The sequence below is a fragment of the Psammomys obesus genome, unplaced genomic scaffold (assembly GCF_907164565.1).
Source record: "Psammomys obesus unplaced genomic scaffold, mPsaObe1.curated_primary_1811, whole genome shotgun sequence".
Classification (NCBI taxonomy): Eukaryota; Metazoa; Chordata; class Mammalia; order Rodentia; family Muridae; genus Psammomys; species Psammomys obesus.
This window is the reverse complement of record NW_026585987.1, coordinates 3,142,377-3,158,695: the sequence shown is the minus strand read 5'-3', so window position 1 is coordinate 3,158,695 and position 16,319 is coordinate 3,142,377. Positions and strand designations below refer to the sequence as shown.

Sequence of the window (16,319 nt, the reverse complement as noted above, 5' to 3'; positions counted from 1 at the left end):
ACCAACCAACCAAATAACTAACAAGCAACAACATAAATGAAATTTTGTGTGGTCAGGTTTATTCAACTAGACCTCTTGCACAAAAACAAGGCTAGAGAACATTCAGCAATGTTTAGCACAATTCCCACAATCCTTAGACCGGCAGACTTGCTGTAAGATTTTTATGGACTGGCAAGGATGTTTTTTTGAATCACTTTTGAGAATGTTACTTTCCTACAAGCCACGTTACCCTGAGAACTGACAGCATGCCCAAGACACATTTGTGGTTCTCTCCTTTTTCCTGAGACTGCCCACTATTATTTGCTTCTTATGTTTCCCACAGGAAAGTAGGGCATCTTGTTCAACAGTGTCTGGCACATGAAAGTGCTAAATAAACATTAGCTGAATGAATAAATAAATAAGTTTCATATGTATATAACATGTCTCATATAGTATAATGAAGTTCTGTTTGGGAAAGAGGAAAAAAATCTCTCACAAAAATCAAAGACAACAATGGGAAGCAAGAAAGATAACCAACAGTTCCCATCAACTGAGGTTAACAGATTTTGATGTAAAAACTATAAAACCAACCAACCAACCCTACCTCTACCCCAAATGCCATATTCAACAACTGATATTGCCCGGAGATGTAAAAGTATCTGACTTATTTCAACTAAAAGTTAACATAGAAGTGCACTCTGGAAGGCTCATGAACAAGAGCCCTGCAGCTGTAGCAAAATGCACAGGAGCCCAGTGCTCTGTCTGTTTCAACATGGAGGAGACTCTGCTGAATATACCAGGTGAGTGTCCAGGGTCCCGTAGAGAGACTGCAGCACGCCGAGGACCTTTTCCTGAATGCTGTCAACTTGCTCAGGAGGACAGTAGTCATCCAGACTCGACCTGGAGCCAAGAGGGAAAGAGGAAGAATAGGGTGTGGATGAGAAAGTCGCTGTGTAGAGGAATAGCCTGTGTGTGCTGCTGTCAGTGAGGAGACATGCTGGTGACTGCAGAGGACCAGCCGAGAGCCGGCAGATGCTTACCCTACTTCAGGTGCTTTGTGAGAATTCTTCTTTATTGTTTTTTAAAAGAGTTATTCTATAGGACAGGTAGACTTACTAAGGATTGGTATTTGTACTGAGACAGGACGTCGCTTTGTAGACCTGGATGGCCTTGAACTAGATGTAGACCAGGTCGGTCTCAAGCTTCCTGGGGCCTTCCTGCCTCTGCCTGTAAGTACATATTGTAAGTATGTGCTACAGTGGCTTGGCTCAGGCTGCATACTTTACCCACAGAGCCATCTCCCCATATCATCTTCTATGTGCTTTTTAAGGCTCACAACCCCCACATAGGTGAGAAAGGGTTTGGTTTCAGGGTAAGAGAATTTTTTTTTTTTTGTTAAAATTTTATTTTTCTGTGTTTGTGTTCTGTGTGTGAGTGTGTACTTGTGTGTGGATGTCCACAGAATCTAGAATAGCGCATTGGGCACTGTAGAATCGGCGCTGGAGTGGTTGTGATCTACCTGATGTTGGGTGCTGAGGACAGAACTCAGGTCCTCTCCAAAAGCAACAAATGCTCTCCACTGCTTAGCCAGCTCTTCTGTGTGAGTATGCGTGTGGGGATGGGTGGTGGGGTTTTTAAAAGATAGTTTTAGGGGAGTTCTCTTCTCTTACCAGTATCTAGATGCTGCTTGTGTTTCTTACTGACAGCCCTATTCTCTATCTTCAAAGCCGGCAGAATGGTGCCTTCCAAACTTCACCTCCTCTGATTCTGCTATTTCTGGCTCCTCTTACGAGGAGTCTTGTGACAATACTGGTTCCACTCAGGTAATTTAGGATAATCTCATTTCAAAATCCTTGCATTCATCAAATTGCAAAGTCCCTACTGCCACAGAGAGACAACATATCCTCAGGTTCCAGAGAGTGGGACATGGACATCTCTGATACTCACCTTGCAATTGTCACAAGAGTAGGCTTTGGTAGATTCTTCAATAAACAATACACAGCCTGAATAAGATACTCAATTTCTTCCTCTGTGCTGATATGATGAGGAAGTTCTGAATAATCGCAGGTTAGCCCAGCCTGGTGAACCTGACAAGAAAAGAAATTAGAAATGACACTGTGAGCTGGGAAGACAGCTCAATGGCAGCATTTGCTTAGCATGCACAAGCACGGGGATTGTGGCCCAATACTGAAAACAAAAAAGTTCCAAATGACATTTAGAATTTTATTGATTTCAGAAGATTCTTGAGACAGTGGGCAGTTAGGGGATAGATAGGTAGGTCCTTAAAGCTCACTGGCCTGTCAACCACGATGAACTAATGAGCTTCATATTCAGTGAGACTGTATCTCAAAAATGAAGGTTAATGATGACAGTGAGATGGCTCACCAGTGAAAGTGCTTGCCAAAAGAAGCTTGGTTCTGAGTTTAGCCTCAAAAACCCATGTAGAAGCAGGAGCACAGCAATTCTATAGAGTCCGACCTCGACATCTGCACCCCATCACCTTTCTCCCTTTCTGTCTCTCTTTCTCTCTCACACACAGGAGGGAGAGGCAATCAAGGAATGCCTGGGGCACACTTACCTGAACACACATTTGATTATATCAACATTTTCAAGCCCCGGATATCATGCACCTATCATTCTTTTTCTTTTTTATGTTATGTGTAGAGGCATTTCCCTGCATGTATGTATATGTACCACACGTGTGCAGTGCCCACAGAAGCCAGAGGAGGGCATCAGATCCCATGGAATTGGAGTTACAGATGGTTGTAGGCAGTCACGTGGGTGCTGGCAACTGAACTTGGGTCCTCAGAAAGAGCAGCCAGTGCTGTTATCAGCTCAGTCTTTTCTCCAGCCCCAATATCTGTTATTCCTAACAAATGCCATTTTCAGAAAAGAGTAAGCTTTGGCTTAGCAGGCATTAATAATGATATTCTTTTGCCATTTTTTTTTTTTTTAATTTTCCTAAGTGGAGGTTCAGTTAGTAAACACCAGCTCAAATAAAGTGGTATGACAGCATTCCACATACAAAGAAAACATTACAACGCCTCTCACTGATGGACAGGGGCAGCAGGCTAGGAGGCAGGACACCTGGAGTCTTGGCTGTCGTTTCTTAACAATCTGAGAAATGATCTCGAACTCTTGCATTTTGAGATCAGGCCTTGCTATATAGCCCAGACTGGTTTTGAAGAAAGCATATTATCTAGGGTAGCCAGAAACTGCTATTGTAGCCTCCACTCCCAGAGTGTGGGAACTATTGTGCTGGCTTCAACTAGGTTTTAAAGCTTTAAGTTTTCTCAAATTTTGGGTCAAAAAGGAAAATGTATGTTTTAAGGTCTATATGAAGCGACATGAGATTAGAAATGATGATTGGAAGCATCTTTGTCTCACCACTCAGGCCACTACTGATAAGCAGCAAAGAACTAACACTTTTCAAATGTAGCAAACAATTTTCTTCTTCTCTTTTGCTTTTTATGATCAGGTAAGTTTTCAGAAAAAGGGAAAGAACCTAAGTAAAAACTAATGGCCAGTCATGGTGGCACACTCTGTTAGTCCCCACACTCGTCTCACATACGAGAAGTCTGACGCCTGCCTGTCTAAATAGCAAGTTCCAGGTCAGCCAGGGCTACACAGAGAAACAGAGTAAAATAGAACACAGGCTCAAAATAGAAAAGGTAAAGATCAACAAATGGACAAAGTTAGAAATTACAGACTAAATCATGGACAATGAGATGAGACTGGACTATGGACAAGCACAGCGAACAACAAAGGAGAAGTAGTAACAGCAGGGCATGGTGATGCATGCCTAAAATACAGAACTGTGAGGTGGCAAAGGGCTTGTAAGTGACAGACTGCGGGCCTACGGGAGACCCATGTCAAATCATAGTAAAAACAGTAAAAGACTCAGAGCGCCTCTGCTTCTTAGACAGATTACAACAAGAGTCTTTTTCCTGGAAAAATATTTTTAAAATTCTTGTTTCTAAAAAGTATGTATTTTATCATTCATGAATTTCTTTAATAATTCATTCACAGTCCCAGTTAACATGAACAAAATGAGCCAGTTTAACAAAAACTTCACACAGGAAGTTATCTGTATAAAGCATCAATTTTACAATGCTAAAATATTTACCATTTCATAGTCTGGTACTTCCATCCGTTTTTTCAAACTCTGTACAAGTGGAACTAGTGATTCCATTCTGGAAAAAAGCCACCCAGTCATTAAACACAACAACCTTGAGCAGATTTAACAACAAATGGCACACTAGATACAACTTTACCATGGATTGGGGTTAGGAGTTGTGCCGGATACTTTTATGTTAACTTGACACAACCTAAAGTCATCTGAGAGGACAGAACCTCAACAGAAAAAATGCCTCTGTAAGATCTGGCTGTAAGGCATGTTCTTAACTAGTGATTGATGGGGAAAGGCCAAGCTCTGTGGGTGGTACGCCTGAGCTGGTGGTCCTGGGATCTATAAGAAAACAGACTGAACAAGCCATAGGGAGCAAACCCGTAAGCAGCACCCCTCCATGGCCTATGCATCAGCTCCTGCCTCCAGGTTCCTGCCCTGCTTGAGTTCCTGTCCTGACTTCCTTTGATGATGACCACTGACATGGAGGCTTAAGCTCAATAAACCTTTTGTTTTTTTTGGTCATGGTATTTCATCACAGCAATAGTAACCCTAACTGAGACAAGTTGCTACCTGCATAGCGGGGTATTGCTGTGACAGACCCGACCATGCTCTTTTGGGGAGGATTGTGGAGGGGCTTGGGAACTTTGGGCTGGAAGAGCCATTGAGCACTTAGTGTGATGATCTGTAGTAGCTTGGAAGATAAGACTGAGGGCAGTGCAGATGATGGAGGCCTGGCTTGTGAAGTATCAGAGGGAAGCAAAGACTCTACAGGGTCATTTGTGTGAAGAATCTGTGGTATCTGGGCAGCTGGAGTGAAAGAATCAGCTGTGATTAATAGAGACCTGAACTAGTAAAGTATAACCTTTTGTTTTCCTGGGAGAAAAGATGCTGGTTAGCTGGCTGAGAAATTAGTGGTGATTAAGACCAGCATGGTTGAGGTGAATTCTCTGGAAAGTGTTTCCTGAGAGTTAGCATGCAGAAGCTGTGTTCCAGATTCAGCCAAGGTTATACCTTGTGCTGGCAGGTGATCTTGGTAGTACAAGAATCACCCAGGTGGTGCTGGTTTTGAAAATGTGAAGCGGTCACGGAGAGTAGCTGAGGCTTGGCACTATGTGGTAGGGCTGGAGTTCCTGAAGAGAGCCCAGGAGAAGTAAAAGTGCAGCCCAGTTGCAGCAAGAGACCCCAGCAGTTTTGGAGATGCCAGTTTGGAGACGCCAGTGCCATGTGATGACCACGAATAGCAGCAGCAGTGAAGTGGAGCCAGCCTGAGCCTAGAAGACAGGCTGTGTGTGCTGTAGAGGGAAGCAACCCAAGCCCCTTGGAGGAGCCCAGAAGACAGCAAGTGAATCTCAGATAATTGGACACTGAATAATTTACACTGTTGGGAGTTTGGTTTTGCTTTGATCTAATTGTGACTGTACCCTGCTTATTCCCTTTCGAAGCAAAAAAGTATTTAATTTTGATTTTTACAGGAGCCCACAGTTGAGAGGTTTTAAACTTTTTTTTTATTATTAATTAGTTTATTCACTTTGTATCGCCCCATAAGCCCTCCTCCCCTGAGGTTTTACATAGTCTCACTATGTAGCTCTGGCTGGCCTAGAACTCAAAAAATCCTTTTGCCTCTACCTCCTAAAAGTGTAAAAGTGTGTACCACTTTGCCTGGCCGAAAGTTATTATTATTGCAATTATTTTAGATAAAACTGTTTCACAGAGCCCAGGTTAGCTTGTAACTCAATGTACAGCTGATGATGACCTTCAACTACTGATCTTCCTACTTCTACCTCCAAATCCTTTAAGACACAGCACATAAATAATACCCAGTAAAGGCTGGAGGCCAATGGCCAACATTGCATGTCTTCCACAGTTATTTTTTGAGACAGGATCTTTCACTGACTCTGGTACCTATCAATTCAGCTAGGCTGGTTGGCCAGGAACCTATGAGGATATCCTTGTCTCTGCCTCCCTAGTACTATGGAGCCTGGCTTTCTAAATAGATGTTCGGGATCTGAATTCTGGGCCTCATGGTAATGTAGCAAGCACTTTACTGAGTGAGCCATCCCACTAACACTTAATTCTAATTTTCAGCTATTCACCCAACAAACTTGGAAAAGTGATTAGAATGGATAATTCATGATTTGGGAGCAAACAGTTTAGGGGTCTTACCCGGGATTTGAAGCCCATCTCTGCACAGTTTCTTCACTGTCACCATCACACAAATCCGCAAAAGTTGCTTCTAAATCTTCTAACTGATGAGTTCGAGTATCAACAATATCTACCAAATCTTCCTTTAAAAACATGGAAAACTGAGGTTATACTTATTTCTTCAAAATACAGGTAAAATACTATTATGATGACAATACCAATTCATTTAGCTAAAATTATTTTCTAACTGGGGCATTCACCAAGAAACACACATGCATGTGTGAGTACATATAAGCATACAGGGAATCTGGATACTTGAGAACATGTAAGGATACACATGTATGTATCCGTGCCTATATGTACACAATCTGGATAGTTGAGAACCATGTAAGAATACACATGTATGTGTGAGAACATATATGCACACAGAGAATCTGGAGAGTTGAAAACATGTTAAGAGCTACAAGGTTTTATTAGAGCCAGGCAAGGTGGTCCACACTTAGGATCCCAGCACTCAGGAGGCTCAATTTGAGGCCAGCTAGAGCTATACAGACTCTATAAAACAACAAACTAAGAACAGAAGTAAGGCAGTTTTTAGTGGTGGGTAAAGCGCAGGGTTTACCTCAGTGAGGTTACTGTCCGGCTTTTTAAACTGGTAAAGCTCCTGGAGAATTTTGTACTCATCCTGTAAGACAGAACACAAAATCCCAAGGTTAGGAGTTTCCAACACTATGTCTGCGATACCGGGAGCACATCTTAGATAATATCCAAAGCTTTGTCTGAAAGAACTGTACACTTTATTGTTGCACTGTATACAGGTACATTGTATACTCTAGATTTCTAAAGCATACCTAATTTGTCAGGACAAGTTTATCCGGCTGGCCATAATACAGTATAAATATTAGCTAACAGGCTAACCGATCATGCAAGTGTTTCTCATACTATATTATTATGCAAATGGATATATCCCAAGACCTAAAGAGACTTTAGCTGTTTATGGGAGACATACATGTCGTCAATGATGATGGCAGAAGATTCTCCTCGTGTACTGTGCATCTACTTCCCTACCAACAGAGACCTCTGGAGTAGAAAAGCAATGCTGGCATACAGAATGGCAGACACAGAACCTGAGTCAGGGACAGCTCCATATATGAGAGGCTGCATCTGGCCTCAACTGTTTTGTTGAGTGTATGCACTGAGTGCTTCACTGCTTATAACAATGCTGTGAGCTGGTGCTTAGTTATTATTTAAGAACTTTCTTTGCAGCACTGGGGTTTGAACCAACGACCCTGAGCAAGCTAAACGCTCTACCACTGAGATATACCTTTAGCAGGCTGTGGATGACTGCTTACTGCAAGTCAGAAAGGCAAGCACCCAGGAAGACAGAGTTAGTAAGAAAAGGATGTTTAATTACTTATCATCACTGTTTCTTTTCTTTTCTTTTCTTTTATTTTTTTGAGACAGTCTTTCCTGTAGCCAGGCTGGATTTGAACCTACAATCTCATGTATCTACTTCCCAAGTGCTGGTATTACAAGCATGTGCCATAATGCCTTGCCCTGTTATCTTTGTTTATATTAAAAGTAGAGACAGGCCAGTGAGGAGGGTCAGAAGGTGTGGGCACCTGCCACTAAGCCTGATGGTCTTGAAACTGACTTTGGAAAGTTGTCCTCTGATCTTCACATGTGTGCTGTGCCATGTGTCCCCCCCAATAAATACATTACTGTAATAAGAAATGAAAATATAGCTAGTAAACGATAAAATATAATGTGGAGTGGATATCTTTATCTGAGGTGGTTAGAAGCAGAGGTCCTATCAAATCCCAAAGTCTTTCAGATTTTGGAGTATCTGGGGACTGTCATGGTGCACAGAAGGTTTTCAATTTTGGACTTTTTAATTAGGAATGATTAGCTTGTATATACTCTAAAGATTGGAAAGGAACAGAAGACTATGTGGCAGAAAACACGGCCTTTGAAACTAAATAACTATCTGTCTGTTTACAGAAAGCTTGCAATCCAAAAAGCTCTGTAATCCAGAGATAGGCCATGCCATTCTCAAGGTCTGTTTTCAAAATACCAGTTACCTGAGTGAACATTTCTTTGAAGGGATTTTTGACAGAAAAAAAATCCAAGTCAATATCTAAAACAAATGCATCTCCAGTCTTGAGCATTTCCAGGATCGCCCCACGGCTGGCTGTGCTCTGGCGCGGCTGATCTCCGGAAGGATATGAGCAAGACGGCTCTTGGCAAGCATGGTCACTTCTCAGTGTCACTGCATCCGCCTGAAGTCCTTCTGAGCACGCGTCCCCATTAGAAGCAGCAGTGCTCTCTCTACCTGCCAGTGCCAGCTTGGGCTTCTTGGCAGAAGACACAGAGTCACCATCATCTTGATTGTTACAGAGTTTGAACGGTTCTACCATAACCACATCCAATTGTAAAGGTTTTTGGTTCTCTAGCTGATCTTCAGGTACAAAAAGACCATCACTTAGGAAGTAATAATCGGTACTTGTAACCCTGGACCAAAGGAAAAAATATTTTAAGCAATGAGCACATTACCTGACTTTCTACTATGACACTGTAGAAAAAGGACACATCTGGCAAAAACAAGGCACTTTAACACTTGTACTTTCTCTTCAGCGGAAGCAGTTTTCTCCACATTCGGAGCTGGCACATCATTGCCCAAAGTAAAGACTTTCACATAGTCTTTACTTTCTGTAGTCCACCTTGCAGCTAGGTATGGCCGCCATATATATATCATATATCATATATCTATATCACAGTGACTGTGATAGGGAAATAGGTGAAGACAGTAGTGCCCTCCCTATCCCTGATGACCACCCATGACCATTAAAGTGGAAGGTTACTTTGGCTTATGAGACCGTGGAAGCAGTTTACTGGCTTGTTGTGTCTTCAGTTGTGTTTAGCTTGTTCTCTCTTTAACTCTATAAAACTCTCTCGGTAAATCAAGATGATGTTACTAATATAAATGACAAAAACACATACCACCAAAGGTAATACTGTAAAAAATGGAAGCACAGAAATAAAGGGGACACTTTTCATTATCTGTTAGGGCCTAGAAAGTTATGTGTACATTGATAAAAAGTGTCTCCTACCCCAAGAAAAGTTTTTTCCTAACCCAAAATGAACTACTACTTTTAAAGACATTATAGTAGAAAACCTACGTACTGGATATAGACATTGTAGTAGCCATGATAGGGGGTGTTGGATGTTGGACATCCAAAAAAACCTGACCCACATATAGCTCAAATCAGAGGGCATAATAATTTAACTAAGAATAAATACCAAAAAAAATCACATCAATAAATTTAAAACTTAAATAGACTTGTCCAGACACTGACTTATTAGAAAATGAAAACAAAAACAGTGAATGTTGTTGTTTTGTATGAGGCTGAAGATAACCTTGAACTCTAGATCTTCCTACCTCCGCTGTGATTACAGGTGTGTGCTGCAACTCCCAGGTAAACTTAAGTTTGTTTTTTTTTCAGTGCTGGGGCTTGAACTCAAGGCCATAGGCATGATAGGCAAGTGCTCTACTGCCGAGCTATACCTCCAGTCTTTTATTTTTGCATCTGAAACAGGGTCTCCCTCTGTAGTTCAGGCTGACTCCTAAATTTCAACACCTTCCTCTGTTAGTCAGTCTCTCAAGGTCTGCGATTACAGTGAGTGCCACTCACTCCACCTGCCTCACTTCTAAAAGTTAAATTAAACACACTATGTTGCATCAAACAGAGCAGGAAAAAAAAAATGCAACATTGGTTATATAAATCTATAAGGTACTCTAAAGATGGGATGAGGTTAGCCAGCAATGGAATCCAAATTCCAGAGAATGCTATTAAGACAAAACAATTTAACTAGCAACAGATATAAGGAGTACATGAAGGAGACCAAGAGAATTAAAAGTCTATTTCTGATGATTCAAGACTATTTTTTGGAGGAGCTGGGGCTTACCATGACTCTGTGGTAAGCTTTTAGGATGTTATTATAAGATCCAAAGTATAATAAAAGGAGTTCAAGTCCTTTCATACTTAGCAAAAATGAGGAAATTACCTGATTGTTGTGGTAGAAATGTCTTTGCCTACTAAGAAGTGGTGTTTGCCCTCTCTGATTTGCTGAGCCCATGTGGGATGAAGCCATACTATGTGAGAAAAATGGCCAGCGTAAACTGCAGGCATAATCCAATTTTCAATACTTAATTCTCTGAAGAAAAAAAGAAACATTAAACTATTAGTGAACAGTTTTTCCCAAACATTGAAGATAGCAGGTCTCAAGAAGTCTCAGGACGACTAGACTTTTCGTGGAATACTATCTTCCTTTTGCTGAATAAACATCTGCACTGATGGCACAGAAGCATCATGGTGCCAAGCAAGGCCTACTAGGAGTCACTCCATGTTTCATTACTAGCAAGCACCCTGTCCAAAGCTAGCTTTACTTAAGAATATTCGTGGTTTTATTAATGCTTACTTACTCCTGATTAGCAACTTTAAAATATTCTGTGTAGCAACACAAGGAGCATACCAAAACTTCTGCTATAGACTGTGAAGTACAACGGTTGCTTCAAGGAAGAGCAAGTAGGATTGATATGAAAGTAGTATACTTTTTTCTTTGAAAGATCAATTAACTGTGGTTATTTAGACACAGGGCTGAACTGTTGGATTTTGTATCTCAGCTAAGCTTTCAGAAGCTTGTGGAGTTTTGTAGGAGGATAAAAGAATAGTCAGAACATTGCTTATCTGAATTAGTAATGAAAATACTATCTCATATATTCAGGCCATATGCTAATCATAAAATAACAGTTGTTTTGGAAATTCACGCAACAGACTGAATGAAACAGATAGAGTCCAGGTGTTATTACAAGGGCAAATATTAAAAAGATCTTAAGAGAAATTTAAATAATGCCACATGATAGTTTTGTAAATGCATTTTTTAAAATAAGAATAACTTGTCTAATGAACATCTGAAAATTTTATTTTAAATTTTAAATAAAGTAAACATACACAACTGTAACTCTCATTATTTCCTCGGCTTGATTTTTAAGAGTATAAAAGAATGCAGACATATGGGCATGGTGGCATTCACATGCAGTCTCTGCACTGAGGAGTCAGAGACAAGAAGAGGGGTTTAATGTTGGCCTCAGCTATGAAACAAGTTGAAAGCCAACTTGGTCCACATGAAACCCTGTCTCAAAAAAGAACCAGGGCTACTTAAGTTTAGGAACTGTTATTTTATGATTAGCATGTGGCTTGAATATATGCTTGACATTCTTTTTCAATTTCTAAACAATGAGAGACAGTAAGGGAATGGTGGAACTACCACATTTCTTTAGGAGTTAGTGCTCTGATTTGGAGCTTTGGAAAAAGTAACTTTCTACAGTAGGCTGAATATAATATACATTTACATATGAGACAACAAGATTTTGGGGAACTTTATTAGAGAAGAGAAACTAGAATGCCCTTATTTGAAGATACAATCATCGACTTTCCTTCTATTCCTATGACTTTATGTGTGTGTGCAGTGTGCACAAGAGTGCAGGTGCCTGCAGAGGCCAGATGATGGCACTGGCTCCTCTACAGCAGTTACAAAGTGTTTGTGAGACTGTCAGTATAGGTTCTAAGAACCCCACTTGGGTCTTCTGCAAGAGTCAGCGCTCTTAACTGCCAAGCCATCTCTCTAGCCCCACAGTGCTATTTATAAAACTGACAGTCAACAGGATCTGTGACCTGAAAATAAAGACACTGAAATGTAGGAAGGACACAATCCTAGAAAGGATAGGCAAATTAAAGGTGTTTCATTTCATGATTCTGAGATTGCTTTTTAGAGAAGTCACATTTTCTCATACCTCACTACTGGACTGTAGATGGGGAGAGGAAGGAGAATGTCTCAAGATTACTTCTCAAGTCTCTTCTAGTGTTCCAAATCCTAAATTAGAGGCTGTCACATATTGGCTTAGCTGTTCATATATATATATAATATATTGTAAAACTTTATTGGAACAACTTTTTTTGCCACTGTTTACAGAACATCCATGATTTCTTTCACATTACAAAGACAGGGGCAACTAGTTGTTATATGAATATAATGCCAAGAAACTTAAAGCGCGCGCACACACACACACGCACACACACACACTGTCTTAGTTTCTTTTTACATTGTTATGATAAAATACTATGACAAAATTAACTTAAGGTTTGACAAGGAGGCTCTTTTAGTTTGTCAAAAACTTGTTCTAATTAATATAAAAAGGGCAAACAAACAAAAAAACCCTATCATGGATGTAGCAAAAGTCTATTGTTTATCGCCTGCTACACACTGTACTTCAAATACACAAAATATAATAAAAAGACGTTACCCAAACAGTGCTTCTTTATCAAACACAGTGTCTGCTGGCATATTCACAGGAATAAGAAGGTCTGGATGTGAATCAAAATGTAAGAAACTTATATTGCTGGCAGGAAGATGCTTCGAACCTATGGCCCGGTATATGAAGGGCAGGACCTGTAATAGACACACATACACATTGAGAATTGCACTGTCAAGTGCAGACAAAAAAGGGGGGGAGGGGCTAACTCCACAGACCTGAAGTGCATCAGGGTATTAAAAATGGGAAAGTATAAAATTTCTTCACTGTAGATAGTTCTGATGATAATTTCCATCTTTATCGCTCAACAGTCCAGAACCACTCACTCTAGCATTAACTGTATTCCAGTATAGTTTTGGGGCATTTTCTGTCCCTTTAGGATGGTGGGGCTGGACTAGATGACAGCTTTTCTTCTTACACTCTGTAGGCTCAGGTTTACTACTAAACTTGAAAGCACAGACCAACCCAAAGTTGGCTTTGTCTCAGAAATCAACTTTTTTCCTCTTTTAACTTTCTCCCATCTATCCCTAAATCTCCTTATCCCCCTTTTTCCTGTGGGGAGGGGATGAGCCCAAAGAGCTTCACTCTTGGCCTTTGTTTTATATCCAGAGACCCTCCATGGGCCCTTTAAACAAATCTCCTAGACCCATGGACCCTCTTGGTGGTCTTCCGTAAGTCTCGTTTTACTGCAGCACTGCCATAAAAAACGTTAACAGCCCTATAACACGATCTACGATTACTGTCCCCATTTCACAGCAGAGGGTTCAGGCTCGGCAGGAGACAGGCGGCAGCTAGCGTTAGGGGCTGGTCAAGGCTCTGAAGGCTGCCCGGGTTCGAATCCTTCCTGTCACGACTTGGTGGCGTCTGTCGCCAGCTCACCTCCTGGTGGTCCTCCACCACCCACACCGGGAGCTTGGGGTAGCGCCTGAGGAGCGTGTGGTCGCCTCCGGTGTCACTCATGTCTCCGCGCGACTCAGGCTGCGGGGACTCCGAGGCACCCACGGAGGTGCCCGGCATCTCCAAGCCGCGCGCCCCACTGCCCTTTTGTGGCGGAAACGCACGCTCACCCGGTTGCGCTTCCGGATTGGAGGACGACAGGGTGGAGGGGCGGGTGTAAATACTGGAGGTAGTGTTGATTGGCTTAACCGTCTGTCACTCCCTCTGGCCCGCCAATCACTGCGCAAAAGGTGCTGCGATGCGCTCCTGCGAGTTTTCCCTCCCTAGGCCCAGCTTTCTCAGGTTTGCTGTTTTAATTCCCGGTTTCCTGTTCCGGAGGCGCGGGCGGCTCCTGTGCTGTCGAAGCTGTTATAGTAACCGAGGGTCCCCTCCGCCGGCGACCCCGGGACGCCCGGTAGGTAAACGGGGACCTTGATGTGTGCTTGGAAAGCGGGTATGGAGGGTTGGGATTTAAATGGAGTCCAGGGCTGAGCGAAAGGATCCTAGGAGTTGGGTCTGGCAGCGTCGGAGTATATCTGCCGCCTGGGGCGAAAGAGTGACCCTAGGTACCAAACCCGCGGACACGCAGTAGCGGGGTGGGATGCCTTTCATCTGTTTCTGGAGCGCAAGCCATGCCCCGGGCGCGGGGCTGGAGGGGAGCGAGACCCGGAGTCCCGCGCGTTGCTCGCAGGCTGGCGGGAGATGCAAACTAGCGAACGTGCAATCGCGCATCAGCCACGAGGAGGCCGGGCTTCAGGTTCCTCCAAGGGAAAGTAAGGCGTCCCAGCGACTTCTAGTCGATTGCCGTCCCTTGACGACCAAACTGTTCAGAGTAGCTCCCTTGGTTTCTTTCCCTGCTTTCAAATGGCAGCTCATGATAGGCATTTTCCATTTGCATTGAATTCATTGACTTGAATTAAACTTTGCATCCTTAATACTGTGGCATAGTATTTTCTAGCTTTACCAACCGTAAAACATTCAGGATGGTCTGGTAGTGAGTGTTCCGTTGCATTTTAACACTGTCGAGAGGTGTTAATTCCCCTGACACTTACCCACCTCTAGATCCAGTATATTCCTTTTTGTTCTCCTGGGTTCTGTACGTGCTGATTCCCTTTCCCTCCCTCCCCTCCCCTCCCCTCCCTCCCATTCTTTTTCTCTTTATTTCTTTTCTTCTTTCATTTGTTCTGTTTGTTTTTCGAGGCAGGGTTTCTCTGTGTAGCCTTGGCTGTCCTGGACTTGCTTTTGTAGACCAGGCCTGCCTCAAATTAACAGAGATCCCCCTGCCTCTGCCTCTCTGAGTGCTGGGATTAAAGTCGTGTGCTCCTGCATCCAGCTCCTTATTTTTTTGTATTTATCACAGTGCATTTCTCTTTTTGTAGTGTTCAGGATGTCATATTATTGCTATTACTGCTATTATTATCATCATCATTATTATTAAAACATTTGTATATGGGTTTTGAGATCCTTGAACCCTGCAGGCTTGTGTGCCTTATTCATCTTTTAGTCTACAGAGCTTGGGACAGTGTCTCACAAGTATTGGCCTAGTAAACTGGAATCAGTGAATATGTCTGCTTCCCAAGTGGTTTTGTTAATGCAGGTTTGTAGAAACATGCACAGTGTGTGAGGGTACAACTTGCTTGCCGTTTATTGTGTGTAGAGCCTGTGAAGGATGCAGAAATGATGAAGGAACCCATGATTTCAAGGATCTAGTAGCATACTGGAGGCATTCAGCATGGGCACATACGGCTGTCACATGAGGCAGTTTCTGGTAAGTTTCATAAAGTAATTTATGACTTATAATTTATGACTAATAAACGGAAGCTACCAGTAATTGGTAGAGCTCAGTTATTTGTATTTTTTTACTTTTGTCATTTTGATAAAGAAAGCATTTTTTAAAATTTTATTTTTGTGTGTGTGTGTGTGAGAGAGAGAGAGAGAGAGGGGGTCAGGATTCTCTAGAGTTAAAGAACTTATAGAATGATACGAAGCGGATTTATTAGAGTTACTTACAGTTTGTGGTCCAGCTGACCCAACAGTGGCTGGCTGTGAATGGAAAGTCCAAGAATCTAGTAGTTGCTCAGTCTACAAGGCTGGATATCTCAGCTGGTCTTCAGTATATGCTAGAATTCCAAAGAAGTAGGCTCTAATGCCAGTGAAGGGATGGACTTGCCAGCGAGGCAAGGGCAAACAGGCAAAGAACAAAGGCTTCTTTCTTCTATGAACTTATATAAACTTCAAGCAGAAAGTATGGCCCAGATTAGATCTAGATTAAAGATCTGGATTAAAGATATATCTGCCTTCCACAAAGATCCCAGTCAGAAGCAGAACTTCCCACTTCATATAAAGCAGAACTCTTCTTGGTTGTAAAGTTGACAACCAAGAATAGCCATCACAGTGTGTCTACATCAGTATTTCTCAACCTGTGGGTCGTGACCCTATGGGGAGGGGTGTCCCAGGTATCCTGCCTATCAGATTAACAACAGTAATGAAATTACAGTTATGAAGTAGTAACAAAATAATTTTGTGGTTGGTGGTCGCTAGAACATGAGGGACTGTATTAAAGGGTTGCAGCATTAGGAAGGCTGAGAACCACTGGTTTACATGTTAGTATGTATACATGTGTGCGGGTGCCTCCAGAGGCCAGAAGAGGGTGTTGGATCCCCTGGCAGTTATGAGGCACACAGCGTGGGTGCAGGGAACTGAACTCTCTGTGTGAGCAGCAAGTGCTCTGAACTGCTGAGGTGTTCTCTAGCCCCTAGA

At 42.2% G+C, this 16,319-nt stretch overlaps 2 protein-coding genes across 3 annotated transcripts in view; one reads left to right on the top strand and one right to left on the bottom strand.

Moving 5' to 3' along the window:
• Positions 1–37: 37 nt before the first annotated feature.
• CUNH5orf22 (chromosome unknown C5orf22 homolog) lies at positions 38–13,669 on the bottom strand. The gene is made up of 9 exons (XM_055601132.1): positions 13,503–13,669; positions 12,615–12,760; positions 10,316–10,465; positions 8,332–8,761; positions 6,873–6,935; positions 6,272–6,393; positions 4,106–4,172; positions 1,927–2,066; positions 38–879 (listed from the first exon to the last, which is right to left on the bottom strand). Exons 1-9 carry the CDS (start codon positions 13,638–13,640, stop codon positions 747–749), a joined length of 1,389 nt encoding a protein of 462 aa, XP_055457107.1. The 5' UTR covers positions 13,641–13,669; the 3' UTR covers positions 38–746.
• Positions 13,670–13,834: 165 nt separating this feature from the next.
• Positions 13,835–16,319, top strand: part of Drosha (drosha ribonuclease III) — a 108,726-nt gene continuing 106,241 nt past the window's right edge. For both annotated transcript variants that reach the window (XM_055601080.1, XM_055601079.1), the window contains exons 1-2: positions 13,835–13,974; positions 15,217–15,327. The gene's annotated coding sequence lies outside the window, so the exon portion shown is untranslated. The remainder of the gene's footprint in view (positions 13,975–15,216; positions 15,328–16,319) is intronic.